The sequence below is a fragment of the Spinacia oleracea genome, chromosome 6, assembly GCF_020520425.1.
Source record: "Spinacia oleracea cultivar Varoflay chromosome 6, BTI_SOV_V1, whole genome shotgun sequence".
Classification (NCBI taxonomy): domain Eukaryota; kingdom Viridiplantae; phylum Streptophyta; class Magnoliopsida; order Caryophyllales; family Amaranthaceae; genus Spinacia; species Spinacia oleracea.
The window spans coordinates 113644317-113660676 of NC_079492.1; the positions used below are offsets into that span (position 1 = coordinate 113644317).

Sequence of the window (16360 nt, forward strand, 5' to 3'; positions counted from 1 at the left end):
TGAAGGAAATAATGCCCTTGGTCCAAGTATGCATTCTATGTTAAGTCTAATAAATGCGGTTCAGTATTAATTAACAAGTTAATAATTCAGTGAGATCAAGTGAGCTGAATGCCTAGCTAGAGGCCGCTTCAGTTCAAGTGGAATTAATGATATTAATCCACAGCTTACTCTTGACTGAACCCGTAGGGTCACACAAATAGTACGTAAACGGATCAAGTATTTAATGGCATTAAATACTCCATCTATGAATATTCGGAACCGACGGATCTTGGTTTCAGTGGGAGCTAAGATCGTCACGGGCAAGAAATGAATACTCCGGAAACGATGATATTACCGGAAACGGAAATATGGATCGTATCGGAAATATGAATATTATCCAAGTCGTAGATGTTGCCGGAAACGGAAACATGGTACGTATCGGAAAATATTATTGGAAATGGAAATATTACCAGAATCGGAAATATTGCCGGAAACGGAAATATTGTCAGAATCGGAAATATTGCCGGAATCGGAAAATAATTCCGAAAACGGAAATATTAAATATTTGTTCGAAACGGAAATTAATTCCGGAATCGGAAATATTAAATATTGTTCGTATCGGAAATAGATTCCGGAAATGGAAATTTAATCGGAAGCGTATCGTACGAATTAGCATCGGACGAGGCCTGCCGGACGAAGGCCCAGCACGAAGCCAGGCCATCGCCCAGCAAGCACGCACGCCACAGCCCAGCGCGCACAAGGCCGCGCATGCGTGGGCCGCGCTGCGTGGGCTGCTGCTCGCATGCGTGGGCAGCCCTTGTGGCTGCCGTGTGTGTGTGAGTTTGAGCTCATGCGAGATTCCTGAATCTGCAAGAGTCAGTGTATGATTAAATGTCTATTCCTATTGGATAAATTGATTAAGTAGAATTCATGTAGAATTCTAATTCCAATTAATTCGCATCCTACTAGGATTACGATTCCTTTTCCATAACTCTATAAATAAAGGCCTAGGGGTCATAATTTATATATAAGTTTCAAAGTATTCAAAAGTGAGGTTTTTGAGAGAAAATTCAAACACCCATCTTGCCCCAAAAGTGCCGAATTTTCTGAGTACCTTAAGGGCGATTCTAGTTGGTCAATCTTAAGGCGGATCCGGACGTGCTGTGGACTATCTACGGAGGGACGACACTTGGAGTCCTAAAAGCTTGTTCTTGTTCGGTTCGGGCGCAGCTAGGGAAGGCACGCAACAAAGAGTATGCATCTAATTATGCTATATGATTATGTGTAAATAATATGTTTCCTGGGTTAATGGTTGTTTCCGCATGATCTATGTAAATGTCATATGTATCATAACCTAACAGTGGTATCACGAGCCCCTTATTATTTTCATAATCTAAATTGCATGAACATGGTTAAATATTACAAATTTGCAAGAATTAAAAGGGGTGATTAATTTTCGTAATTGTTAATTAATTGCAAATTGCGTTTATTTAAATATATGTACGCAGTTTTTCGGCAGTTTCTTCATTACTCATCCGAATTGAGTGATTTTTGTGTCAATTCCGCATGTAAAAGGCATTCTAAAATTTTGACAAAAAAAGTATTTTTCTGCCGAACCCAGAATTCTCAAATTCGAAGCCTAACTATGACTTTTCGAAGGTTTTAGTTTTTCGGATGCAAAATTTCGTAAATTTAAGATGTTAAATTAAATATTTGCGATTCCTGTTGATAAATCTTGAATTTTTGATTGACCTACTGCATATGTTTAACAAGTTTGAATGCCTAGTCTTGTTAATTATGCAATCTAATTTGTAATTATGATTAATTTGTTGAAAATTAGAATAATTTAGAATTAATTTGATTTTCATAATTAATTGTAATTTAATTAGAAACCTATGATTAAAAACCACCATAAAAATTGTAAATTTACGATAAATTTTAAATTTTTATGACCTAGACTTGAATCCATATCAATCGGAAATCAATTGGATAATAAATTTTCGATTTTTCGCCCTAAAATTATGAAATTAATAATATTTATTAATTTGTCATTAATTTTAAATATAAAATTTTAAAATTTTATGCGATTCGTTCAATTAACTTGCACGCACGAAGCAATGGACGCTTCGTGTTACCCTTAAGGGGTGTTGTATAATGCGGGCATGCGACGACGAGCAAGGGAGCTCGTCGCCCGTGCGGCACGAATGCAATGAGCAAGGGCGTAGTGCACGAGCACAAGGCAGCAGCCCTGCCTTGTGTCGTGTGCCACGAGCAATGAACAAATGGGCATGGGCGAGGGGCGAGCCAAGGCAGTCGCGTGTGGGCAGCAAGCGAGCTGCGCCACAACGCGCGCTGCCTCGCACAAGTACGCGCAGCCTCGCGCGCAGCGAGCGCAAGCTCGCGTGCCACGAGCGCTGCGCCCAGCACTGCTCGCGCGCGCAGCGCGCGATGTCGCTCGCCCAGCGAGTGATGTCGCGCACCAGCGAGCGATGGCTCGCGCCAGCGAGGGATGCCTCGCGCGCACAGCGCGCGATGTCGCCCGCCCAGCGAGCGATGTCGCGCACCAGCGAGCGATGGCTCGCCCCAGCGAGCGATGGCTCGCGCGCACAGCGAGCGAGCCAGCGCGCCCAGCGAGCGATCTCGCGCGCGCACTGCGAGCGATAGCTCGCGTGCGATGGGGCGCTGTGCGGAGGCTTGCGATAGGACAGCAGCAGCTATGCGACGAGCGCATGGGCTGCGCGCACATGGCCAGCAATGGCTGTGTGCGTACGGCCCATGGGCATGCAACGCGTAGGGTGTTTGCGTTATGATTAGATCGTTTTGAATGTTTAATTTGAAAATTTCAGTTCACGTAATTTTAATTAATTTTAAAATTAATAATTTGAATTAATTTCTTGGATTTTAATTTTGAATATTATAATTATAATAAATGGAATTTATTCTAATTATTTTACTAAAATTAAAATCATGAATTAATTTAAATGCGACTGAAATTAAATTAAATTTTTGGATTCAATTATAAATTTATATGAGCTTTAAATTTTAATTAAATTTGTATGTTTCCGGTTAGACTAGAAATACAATTTTATGTTTAAAATTAGTAAAGCATATGAATTTATTGGTTTGAGTGGGAGCGCTTTTTAGTCATAAACTCTTGATTAGGTCTACAAATCCTTAAGGTTAAAACAACTCGATTAGAATTAATAAGGACTGAATAATTGGTAGATTATTGGTGCCCTTGATTAATTGCTGCAAATGTTTACGTGATGCATAATGTGTTTAACTAACCAGCTATGTGGGCCATTCATGATAATGAATGGGTGAATGGTATATATTGTATATGTACTGTTTTGCAGGTTATGAAGTGACTAGTATGGCCCAAATAGGATAGAAAATATGGTCTGCGTACCATTAATTTGAATGTAATTGGTCTAAAGTACCAAAGTTGTTTTTCAATTCAAATATGGTCTGCGTACCATCAAATAGTTGTAATTAGTTATAACTTATCCTATTTGAAGAAAATGGTGCCTCCCACGGAGATTTTCAAGACGGACTTTGAAGTCAAAGCTTCAAGATGAAGTCGGGCCATACTAGATCACAAATATCTTATGCATGTTTTAAGTTATTTATTGCTTTAAATATGTCTTAAAATGCATGAGATCAAAAGCTTGATTATGTTGCATGATTAAGGATTTTAGTTCACTTAAAATCTAACCAACATAGTAAGAGCCTTAAGTTCCAAACTTAAAAATTGAGTTAAAAGGTGCCATGCCAAAATATACACTTGCTTGGATATCCTTTACATCAATCTAGTAATAGTTTTCGCTCAGCGAGGTGTTACTTATTGGTCCTAAAGGGGCAAGGTACACAAATAATTGTGAGTACATGTTAGTTTTGGTGAAACTCAACGATATAAGTAAGGAGTCCTTTTATGTCGTGGCAAATTCGATAGGTTTACCTAATAAGTTCTTAGACGTACCTATCAACCAAGAATAGTTTCTAGACTATTAGCAAAAGGCTTTTGCTTACCTAAGATGTTCTAGGATTAAGTCGACAAACTGTGCTTAGTTCTTCAATGATTTTAGGATCTTGGAATCATTTTATTCACACCTGCCGGAACACATAACTTGAATAAAATGCTTAATAAACATTGAATTATGCATGAATGCTAGAATTTAAGTTTATTAAGAGAAACTGTGAATGGTTATTTATTTGTTTATTCTTTTCAATTGTAGTTTTTAATATGGCAAACAACAATTCATTCAACATTCGATCAATTCTCGAAAAGGAGAAGTTGAACGGGAAAAACTTCCTTGACTGGCAAAGGAACTTGCAAATAGTTCTTATGCAGGAAGAAAAGGAGTATGTCCTAGATGAGGCGATGCCCGAAGCTCCAGGCGACGGGATCACTCAGGCAGCCCTCAATCGTTGGATTGATGCCAACAAGGATGTGAAATGTCTAATGCTCGCCACCATGAGTGCGGATCTGCAGAAAACGTTCATCAACTCAGATGCTTTCACAATCATCAGTGAGTTGAAGAACATGTTCCAAGATCTGGCTCGAGTCGAAAGATTCGAGACTCATAGGCAAATTCTTGAGACCAAGCTTAAGAAAGGCGAGCCCGTAAGTCCACATGTTCTCAAAATGATTGGACTCATTGAGAATATGAGTCGGCTGGATCAGCAATTTTCTCAGGAAATGGCTATAGACACCATCCTCCATTCTCTTCATAGCGGGTATGATCAGTTCAAACTGAACTACAGTATGAATAGTCTGGACAAAACGCTCACTGAGCTTCACGGTATGCTGAAGACCGCTGAAAAGACGCTCAAAAGTGATAAGCAAGATGTGCTTATGGTGCGTGGGGGCAAGTTCAAGAAATCTGGAAAGAAGAGGAATGCTAAGAAAGGTGGCAACAAGGCCAGCCCAACTAAGCAAACTGGCGCCAAATCTGCAAAGAGGAAGGTCAGTCAACCCACTTCTGAATCCGAATGCTTCTACTGCAAGAAGAAGGGGCATTGGAAGAGAGATTGCTTGAAGCTAAAGGAAGATCAGAAGAACGGAACAGTCGTTCCATCTTCAGGTATTTTCGTTATAGACTGTATACTTGCTAATTCAACTTCTTGGGTATTAGATACAGGTTGTGGCTCACACTTATGTTCCAATCCACAGGGACTAAGAAGAAGTAGAAAGTTAAGCAAGGGTGAAGTCGACCTACGAGTGGGAAATGGAGCACGGATTGCTGCATTAGCTGTAGGAACATACTATTTGTCGTTGCCCTCCGGGCTAGTTTTGGAACTGGAAGAATGTTTCCATGTTCCAAGTCTTACTAAAAACATCATTTCAGTTTCTTGCTTAGATGCTAAGGGATTTTCCTTTATAATAAAAGACAATAGTTGTTCGTTTTATTTTAAAGAGATGTTTTATGGATCTGCTAGATTAGTCAATGGACTTTATTTATTAGATCACGACAAACAAGTATATAACATAAATACCAAAAAGGCCAAAAAGGATGATTCAGATCTCACCTATCTGTGGCATTGTCGATTAGGCCATATAAACTTGAAACGCTTAGAAAGACTTCAAAGGGAAGGAATTCTAGAACCATTTGACTTAGAGGATTATGGTAAATGCGAATCATGTTTACTTGGCAAAATGACAAAGCAACCTTTCTCTAAAGTTGGAGAAAGAGCAAATGAACTATTGGGTTTAATCCATACAGATGTATGTGGACCAATGAGTACAAATGCTAGAGGTGGTTTCAGCTACTTTATCACTTTCACTGATGACTTCAGTAGGTATGGTTATGTCTACCTAATGAAGCATAAGTCTGAATCCTTTGACAAATTCAAGGAATTTCAGAGTGAAGTAGAGAATCAATTAGGCAAGAAGATTAAGGCACTGCGGTCTGATAGAGGCGGTGAATATCTGAGCTATGAATTTGATGACCATCTGAAAGAATGTGGAATTCTATCAGAATTGACTCCTCCTGGAACACCACAATGGAACGGTGTGTCAGAACGGAGGAACAGAACCTTGCTAGACATGGTCAGGTCAATGATGGGTCAGGCCGAACTTCCATTAGAATTTTGGGGACATGCACTAAATACAGCTGCACTCACTATAAATAGAGCTCCGTCTAAAGCTGTCGAAAAGACTCCATACGAATTATGGTTTGGAAAACCTCCAAATGTGTCTTTTCTTAAGATTTGGGGATGTGAAGTATACGTCAAACGATTAATTTCAGACAAACTTCATCCAAAATCTGACAAATGTATCCTTGTGGGCTATCCAAAGGAAACAAAGGGGTATTACTTCTACAATACATCTGAGAACAAAGTGTTTGTTGCTCGAGATGGTGTCTTTTTGGAGAAAGATCACATTTCCAAAATGACAAGTGGGAGAAAAGTAGACCTCGAAGAAATTCGAGTCGAACAACAAACTCTAGAGAATGCTCAAGATGACATTCAGGATGAAACTCAGAGACCTTTAGAAGAATCTGGTGAGAATCATGGTCAATCTAGAAATGTTACCCCGCGTAGATCGCAAAGATATAGATCTCAACCGGAAAGGTACTTAGGTATTTTGACGAACGAGAGCTATGACGTTCTATTACTTGAAAGTGATGAACCTGCGACTTACAAGCAAGCTATGACGAGCCCTAGCTCCAAGCAATGGCAAGAAGCCATGCAATCTGAATTAGACTCCATGTCTGAAAACCAAGTATGGGATTTGGTCGATTTGCCAGATGGCTACCAAGCCATTGGAAGCAAATGGGTTTTCAAACTGAAAAAGGACAAGGATGGGAAACTTGAAGTTTTCAAAGCTAGATTGGTTGCGAAAGGTTACAGGCAAGTCCACGGTGTGGATTACGATGAAACCTTTTCACCAGTTGCAATGCTAAAGTCTATTCGAATAATGTTAGCAATCGCTGCATATTACGATTACGAAATATGGCAGATGGATGTCAAAACTGCTTTCTTAAACGGCGTTTTAACAGAAACTGTGTTTATGACACAGCCTGAAGGTTTTGAGGATCCAAAGAATGCTAAAAAGGTATGCAAGCTAAAGAAGTCAATCTACGGATTGAAGCAGGCATCCAGGAGCTGGAATATACGTTTTGATGAAGCAGTCAGTGACTTTGGTTTCATCAAGAACGCGGACGAATCTTGTGTATACAAGAAGGTCAGTGGGAGCAAAATTGCTTTCCTAGTATTATATGTCGACGACATATTGCTTATCGGAAATGACATTCCTATGTTGAACTCTGTCAAGATTTGGCTTGGGAAATGTTTTTCGATGAAGGATCTAGGGGAAGCACAGTACATATTGGGCATCAAGATTTACAGAGATAGATCTAAAAAGATGATTGGACTTAGTCAAAGCACTTATATCAATAAGGTGCTTGATAGGTTCAAGATGGCGGACTCCAAGCGAGGCTACCTACCCATGTCTCATGGAATGACTCTAAGCAAGACTCAGTGCCCAAAAACACTTGATGAGCGTAGACGAATGAATGGGATTCCATATGCATCATTGATTGGTTCAATAATGTATGCTATGATATGTACACGCCCGGATGTTGCGTACGCACTCAGTGCTACGAGCAGATACCAGTCAGACCCAGGAGAGGCGCATTGGACTGCTGCCAAGAACATTCTGAAGTACCTGAAAAGGCACAAAGATGACTTCCTGGTCTATGGTGGAGATGATGAATTAATTGTTAAAGGCTATACGGACGCAAGTTTCCAAACCGACAAAGATGATTTCAGATCACAGTCTGGGTTTGTCTTCTGCCTCAACGGAGGAGCAGTAAGCTGGAAAAGTGCTAAGCAAAGCACCATTGCGGATTCTACAACTGAAGCGGAGTACATTGCTGCACATGAAGCAGCAAAGGAAGCTATATGGCTAAGGAAGTTCATAGGAGAACTTGGTGTAGTCCCCTCCATTAAAGGACCAATAGCCCTGTATTGTGATAATAACGGAGCTATTGCACAGGCAAAAGAGCCTAGACACCACCAGAGAGTCAAGCATGTACTTCGTAGATTTCACCTTCTACGAGAGTTCGTTGAAAGAAAAGAAGTCGAGATAAGCAAAATTGGAACTGATGACAACATATCAGATCCATTAACTAAACCTCTGCCGCAGGCGAAGCACAACTCGCACACTGCAGCTATGGGAATCAAGCATATTGGAGAATGGCTTTGATGTCTCTGTTTAATGTTTTAAAGTTTTAGAGTTTAAATCTTTGTAAAACATTATTGGTTAATCATTCACAATAAATGAAAGGAATTCATTTTTCCATTTAATTTATGGTTTATTAAATGATGAGTCCCTTCAATTTGACGATATATTCAAGATAGACTGTCAGGACCAGTCCTGTGACTAAGAAATGTCTATCAAGTGAACTTGAATGTCAAAGGTTGAAAATGGTCCCTAATCGGAGTTTTCTATAAAATTGGACGCATAGAAAACGTTAGACGATTAGAATGCAAGATGACTAGTAGTTCTGTTTCTTGAACTATGTGGACATGGCAATGTCATAATCATTTGCATAGATACTTACTTTGGGAAGACTAGTATCGGACAAGACCTATGAAACTTTACTGTAAGAGATGAAAGTCTGTCATAAGTAAATTTCATTAAGTTATTAGACACTAAATCTTCAATACCTGAGTGATTTGAGATTACTTGTTTGAGAACTGGTTGCTTTGACGTTGACCAACCGTCGCACCGTAAAAGGAGGCTATAAAGGCAACGCTCAGGTAATCACCTATCAAACGAAGTCTAATCTCAAGATCGCAAGATTGGGATTGTCCTCCCATAAATCGGGATGAGATGCTTAAAAGTTGTACAAGGCCACTCGGAGAGCTAGAAACTGTGAAATGCATGGCCGTGCTCGGATGAATCATAGGCTATGATTATCTGTTTATTTGATCAGTTGAACTCTGAAACCGAGGAACACCTCTGGACATAATAAGGATGACAACTCTTACCTTATGTTCAAGAGCAAGCATCGAGCGACAAAGGAATTAGGAAATGCACACTTGTCCCTAAGGACAAGTGGGAGACTGAAGGAAATAATGCCCTTGGTCCAAGTATGCATTCTATGTTAAGTCTAATAAATGCGGTTCAGTATTAATTAACAAGTTAATAATTCAGTGAGATCAAGTGAGCTGAATGCCTAGCTAGAGGCCGCTTCAGTTCAAGTGGAATTAATGATATTAATCCACAGCTTACTCTTGACTGAACCCGTAGGGTCACACAAATAGTACGTAAACGGATCAAGTATTTAATGGCATTAAATACTCCATCTATGAATATTCGGAACCGACGGATCTTGGTTTCAGTGGGAGCTAAGATCGTCACGGGCAAGAAATGAATACTCCGGAAACGATGATATTACCGGAAACGGAAATATGGATCGTATCGGAAATATGAATATTATCCAAGTCGTAGATGTTGCCGGAAACGGAAACATGGTACGTATCGGAAAATATTATTGGAAATGGAAATATTACCAGAATCGGAAATATTGCCGGAAACGGAAATATTGTCAGAATCGGAAATATTGCCGGAATCGGAAAATAATTCCGAAAACGGAAATATTAAATATTTGTTCGAAACGGAAATTAATTCCGGAATCGGAAATATTAAATATTGTTCGTATCGGAAATAGATTCCGGAAATGGAAATTTAATCGGAAGCGTATCGTACGAATTAGCATCGGACGAGGCCTGCCGGACGAAGGCCCAGCACGAAGCCAGGCCATCGCCCAGCAAGCACGCACGCCACAGCCCAGCGCGCACAAGGCCGCGCATGCGTGGGCCGCGCTGCGTGGGCTGCTGCTCGCATGCGTGGGCAGCCCTTGTGGCTGCCGTGTGTGTGTGAGTTTGAGCTCATGCGAGATTCCTGAATCTGCAAGAGTCAGTGTATGATTAAATGTCTATTCCTATTGGATAAATTGATTAAGTAGAATTCATGTAGAATTCTAATTCCAATTAATTCGCATCCTACTAGGATTACGATTCCTTTTCCATAACTCTATAAATAAAGGCCTAGGGGTCATAATTTATATATAAGTTTCAAAGTATTCAAAAGTGAGGTTTTTGAGAGAAAATTCAAACACCCATCTTGCCCCAAAAGTGCCGAATTTTCTGAGTACCTTAAGGGCGATTCTAGTTGGTCAATCTTAAGGCGGATCCGGACGTGCTGTGGACTATCTACGGAGGGACGACACTTGGAGTCCTAAAAGCTTGTTCTTGTTCGGTTCGGGCGCAGCTAGGGAAGGCACGCAACAAAGAGTATGCATCTAATTATGCTATATGATTATGTGTAAATAATATGTTTCCTGGGTTAATGGTTGTTTCCGCATGATCTATGTAAATGTCATATGTATCATAACCTAACACCCTATGCCTTGCGTGTGGCCCAAGAGACGCACAAGCAAGGCTCGCACATCCGCAGGCCCTCGCGCGCGCGTGCTCGCAGCCATCGCTGCCCCTACGCTGCGTGTTGTGCCTTCGTGTGTGCTGGACGTCGCATGGCTCGCGGCCCCGCAAGCAACCCGCCTGCCCCTTTCCTCGCCCAGCGCGCACGAGGCACGCAGCACGCTTGCTGCTGCCCGTGTCGCTGCGGCTCGGCCTTCGTGTAGCAGCCCGTATGGCTCGACGAGCCATACGTCCACCACACTCGTGTTCGTGCCTTTGGTTCGTGATACGGACCAACTTAATTAAAATTAAATTTAATTTCACGAACTTGCATTAATTTTATTTTTCAAAAAGTTACGATTTTTATTTTCGAAAAACAACGATTTTTACCGATTTAATAAATTCCAACGACAATCCAATTTCGTAAAATTATCAAATCAAGGGCTAAAAATATTCAAACTTTTAAGAACGAACGAACGAACCAACATTTAAAGTTTGAACTTTTAATTAATAAAATCCGAAGCTTTAAATCGTTCATAAATAATTAAATTTCAGATTTTTAATAATTTGGTTTAAGTGCGAATAAAATTAACGAAACCATTCAAAATTTTAATCCAATAATTTTTAAAATTAGCCACTAACCCATGAAATTATATCCCCTTTCCCAATTAACCGAATTATTAAACCAAAATTAAGTAAAATTCAATTAGGGTTTCAAATTTTACGAATTGGGGAAAGGAAAATTTTGGGTTTATACTTATCGGAAAAATCTGAAATTTTTACCATAGATCAAGAATATACCCAGCAAGATTGTGTCAAAATTTCAAGCAATTACGAGTAGTGTAGGTTGACCTTTTAATTGAATTACTGTCCGACACTTTTAATTTTTAATGAAAAATTAACAAAAACGCCCAAAAAACGATACTTCGAGGCCTGTTTTTTCAATTCTGTTCCCATTAAATTATCTTAGAAAATTGTTTTCAATCAAAATAGGGTTTTAAAACACGAAAAAACGAACATTTTTTATTTCGGACCTGATTATTACGCAATTCATCCAATAATTCGTAAAAAATCCGAAAAATCAACAAAAATTCCATATTTTTCGACAGATGCAAAAACAATAATAATCATGCTAATTCATGCTTTGAATACATAAGGCTCGTGATACCACTGTAGGGGAATACAGTTAAACATAATAACATGTGCGGAAACAATCCCCAAAGCCAGGAAACATGTATAAAGCACAGATTAAGCAAAATTACATTCGAAGCATGTTTCCCACAATAATATGTCAACGAACACGAACAAAGAACTCCACTTGTCGTTCCTCTACTTGGTTCACCGACACGTTCAGATCCGTCTTGATTATCGTAGCTTAGACAATCGATCAAGATACTTTGCCTTTTGGGAAGAACACACTATGGAGGCACAGAGAGAATTAGGGTTCTCTGTTTTCTCCTAGGGTTGTGTGTCTTGTGTAATGATTGTGCTAAGTTGGAAAATAGGTTATAAGGTTATTTACATAACCTTACTAACCGACCAAGCCATGAGGCAAGGCCGGCTAGCAAGCCCGCACGCCAAACACACGGACACGCACAGCCAGTGGGCCGTGGGCCGCGCTGCTGCTGTGTCGTGGTCTTGGCCCGCATGCACGCGCACAGCTCCGCGCCACAAGGGTCTCGCTGCTGCTGCGTTGCTTTGCTTGCTCGCCTAGTCGTGTGCGCGCCCATGGGCCTTGAGTGCTTCGTGCACTCGGCTCGTGGGCCGCTCCTCGTATTCGCGATTAAATATATTTCCGATATATTATTTATCGTTTCGTATACGACGAATCACCGCTGACGATACGATTTATTCGTCTCGCCTAGCTTACGAATATTCGCGATACGATATACGATTCCGATGCAAGGCCGTATCGTATAATGCGTTTCCAACTTAAATCCCGAAAGGCTATTAAATGAATTTCTGATTCATTTAATCCGGTGATCTGTTACGTGTCATTGGTGTGACCTTGTAGGTTCAGTCAAGAGTAAGCTGTGAGTTCAATATCCATTAGAACTCACTGATCGGAAGCATTGCTCCAGCTAGCTGTTCCGATCACTTGATCTCACTGAATTAATTGTGCGCAATTAATCTGAACCTTGGTATTAGACTTAATGCACCTTGGGTGAAGGACATATTTCCTTCAGCAGTGACCCCACTGCGACAATACATAGTAATGCAAGGGAAAGAGAAAAGGAACGACTCACTCAGCAAGAGTCGGGGCAAGAGCTGGAAGCCGTGCAAGAATGGTGGAAACATCCTGTCGCAAAGAGGCAACCTGGTCGTCAAGAGCAGAGAGACGCTCAAAGACAGCAGTATGAAAAGTTTTGCAAAGCGAAACAAGGGCTCCCAGCTGGTGCTCAAGTGGTACAGAGCCAGTAACAGGAGTAGGTGATGCTGGACCCTAGGGGGTAGCAGCAATGTGAGACGCAGGAGTACTCACTGAGGGTCCGGGGGGTGGACGCGCGGAGTTTTCCGTCCGGCTCCCCGATCGTCAAAAGTTAGGTGAGAATGTCAAACATCCCGAGGTAGTGAGATCTGCCCGAGAACACAGGAGATAGGCATAAGGGGAGTCGGCCAGGCGGTGTCCCCCTCGTTTCACGTTCCAAACATAATGATCTCCTGTCTCTTTGAGCCAACCAAAACGACCCAATGCCTTAACGTCAAGCAAATAGTTTTTCGAAGAAACCGGCTTCTTTCCCTCAGTTGACAACCCAAAATGCTTGGCAATGCAAGTGATAAAACCGCCACAATGAATATCTCCAAAATCTCTGTTACGAGAAGTATGAAAGGCAGAGACCAAGAAAGAACCATAATCAATCGTAGGAAGGTCCGGGTGCCTTTCAATAGTGAAAGCCAATAAGTGTCTGAGGTCAGATGTGGTGACTTGATTAATCTCCTTTTTAGGGTAGAAGACACTCTTAATCACCCGATGGAGTAATCTGAGGGATGGATTGATGATCGAGCCACACTTGCTATGGCCGGGATTCCAATCCTTTTTTCCAGTTATTCGAAACCAAAAGTGAGAGAGATCACAAGGCGTATCATCCTCAGTTATCTTGTCATCCAAGAAGGTGGTGAACCCGTATGAATCAATTATGCATCCTTTCTCCCATCCAAATATATCATTTACCTCATCTACAGTCAATTCACGAGCTACACCACCAAGTTTAAAATACGGCTTTGAGGGATCTCCTTTAAACTCAAAGGAAGCTAGGAATTCATAAGTCCAATCTGCAAAAGTAAGCTCAGTAATACCAAGAAATTTCTCCCAAGACGAACCAGAAAGAAGTTCGACAATACTAGAATGAAGTCCCAACTTGGTAGCCTTATCTATGGAGTAGAAAAGTGTAGAACGAACTGGTCTTTTGTGCAAGGCGGCTAGCAAAGTTTGTTGGCGAAGCTCAGGATTTAGATGTGGTGGTGGTGGTGGTATTATGGGTGTGGGGGATTGTAAGGGTGGTGGTAATATGGGTGGGGTGACTTTTGGTGGTGGGGGTTTTGGGGTGGGTGGCTTTTTGAATGTGGTAGGTTTAGGTGCAGTTGGTTTAGTGGCATTACGCTTAGGATTTGAGCGTCTTGGTGGTGTCATGGTGTATGAAATCTGTGATAAGTGTCACCGCAATCAACAATGCCAATAATCCAAGTAAATCAAAACTCCGGTACTCCAAGCAACAATCAAATCAATGAAACCATAATTCACAATGAAGTAATTTGTCCCTCAATCAATTGCAATTGACAATCAAGTAATTCATGTAATTCAATTTAACCATAAGCATAGAAATTCTTGAATAATGTCAAAGAGTAAAATAGAGGGAGTAATTCGAATCTTACTACCAATTTGGTGATGCATAGAGCATGAAATTCATGTAAATCTCCTCCTTTGACTCTTATGAAGTTCACAATTCAACCAATTCGAACTCCAACCATGAGAAACAAAAACCCCCAAATTGATGAAGTCTAGGGTTTATGGTGTTAAAGTGGGGAAAAAGGTGAAGGATTTTGAGGGTGGGTGGCTGGGTTGGGGCGGCGCCGGCAACGAAGGTGGTCGCTGGCGGTGTTGTGGTGGTGGCAGTTGGTAGATGGGGTGATTGTGAGTGATGGGATGTTGGGTGATGGTGGTGGAGAGTATTGGTGAGTGAGAGTGAGGGAGTGGCGGGGTGTTTGCATGTGGAAAGAGAGTGAAAGAGCGAGGGTGGGCTGTTTGTGGGGATGGGCTGGCATTGGGCGAGGGGTGGGCGAGATCTCTCGCTGGCGTCGAGTGCTCGATCGCTGGGGTCGAGTGCTCGCTCGCTGGCTTCGAGGGATCCCTCGCTGGGCGCAGCGGGATGGCAGGCTGGTGCACGTCGAAGAGAAGCTCGAGCAGTCATGAATGGCGAGGCATGAGGGCTGTTGCGCGAGACCTCTCGCTGGCATCGAGCCAGCGCTCGCTGGGACATTTGCTGCGCGCGAGGATGGGAGCTGCAAGGATGGTGCGCTGGTGCGCGAGTCATGCGCGAGGTCGCTCGCTGGCTGCGAGTGCTCGCTAGCTGGCTTCGAGGGCTCGCTCGCTGGCTTGCGAGTGCTCATGGTGCGCGAAGAATCCAGCGCCCACGCTGGATTGCCAGCGGGCAAGGCAGTGGCTATTGCTTGGAGTGTATACAGGCCAGCGCGCACGCTGGGTAGGCGTTGGGTTTCGCGAGCTTGTTGATCCACTTGCGGCTTGTCGATGCATTAAAATTTCCGGAATTAACTCGATCTTGCACCTACACATCTTTAAAAAAAAATCAAGCACCACTAAAATAAAAAAATTAGGATCGTTAGTGAAAATTAAACACAAAAAAAAAAAAAAAAAAAAATAAATACGATTAACGAAAAACTAATCTAAAAATAAAAAAAAATGAATTTAAGTGAACTCGAAAATAATAATATTTTTGTGCTTTTCTTGTTTATATACTTTTTTTTAATAAATAAACCAAATAAATAATATAAATTAAATTAAAATAAGAAAATCGAAAAGAATCAGAGTTAGAAATCGGGTTGCCTCCCGATAAGCGCTCGTTTTAAGTCATTAGCTTGACTCCAAACCTCAAAAATCAAGCGCCGATGGGTGGATCGGAGAGATAAATCGTCTCCAATTTTCCAATAAACGCTCCTTCAGTGTTTAGCTTTAACCGTTGACCGTTCACTTTGAACTTGGTGCCATTTTCACTAGCAACCTCAATAGCTCCATGTTCCTTGACTTCGGTGATAGTAAAAGGTTCAGACCATCTAGACTTAAGCTTTCTTGGAAAAAGCCGTAATCGTGAATTGTAAAGAAAGACCTTATCACCGATGTTGAACTCTCGTTTTTGGATCATCTTATCATGAAACTTCTTCGTTTGCTCCTTGTAGAGTCTATGATTCTCGTAAGCTTCAAACCGAAGTTCATCTAACTCATTCAATTGAAGAAGTCTCGCTTCACCAGCCGCCTCTAGATCCATATTAATCTCTTTTACAGCCCAATTAGAGAGATATTCCATTTCAACCGGTAAATGACAAGCTTTTCCATACACCAACCGATACGGAGTTGTCCCTAACGGAGTCTTGTAGGCCGTGCGCAACGCACACAATGTGTCATCCAACTTCAACGACCAATCTTTTCGAGACTTGTTGACCACATTTTCGAGAATTCTCTTGATCTGTCGATTAGAAACTTCGACTTGGCCACTCGTTTGAGGATGATAAGCCATGCCAACCTTTTGAGTAACTCCGTGCTTCTTCGGAAGAGCCTTGAAAGTCCGTTCACGACCCTTGGGACTCCGAAGCGAAAGATGATTTTCTTGAAAAGCTTCTTAACGACGTTAGAGTCGTTGGTTGGCGATGCAATAGCTTCCACCCACTTTGTAACATAATCAACGGCAACCAAGATGTACTGATTCCCACATGAAGA

The 16360-nt window shown here is 41.5% G+C and overlaps 1 protein-coding gene across 1 annotated transcript; it reads right to left on the reverse strand.

The window, feature by feature from the left end:
* Positions 1-15524: 15524 nt before the first annotated feature.
* On the reverse strand, positions 15525-15950 carry LOC110785921 (uncharacterized). Its single transcript, XM_021990436.1, has one exon. The coding sequence runs from the start codon at positions 15948-15950 to the stop codon at positions 15525-15527; it is 426 nt and encodes a 141-aa protein (XP_021846128.1).
* Between the last annotated feature and the right edge of the window lie 410 nt (positions 15951-16360).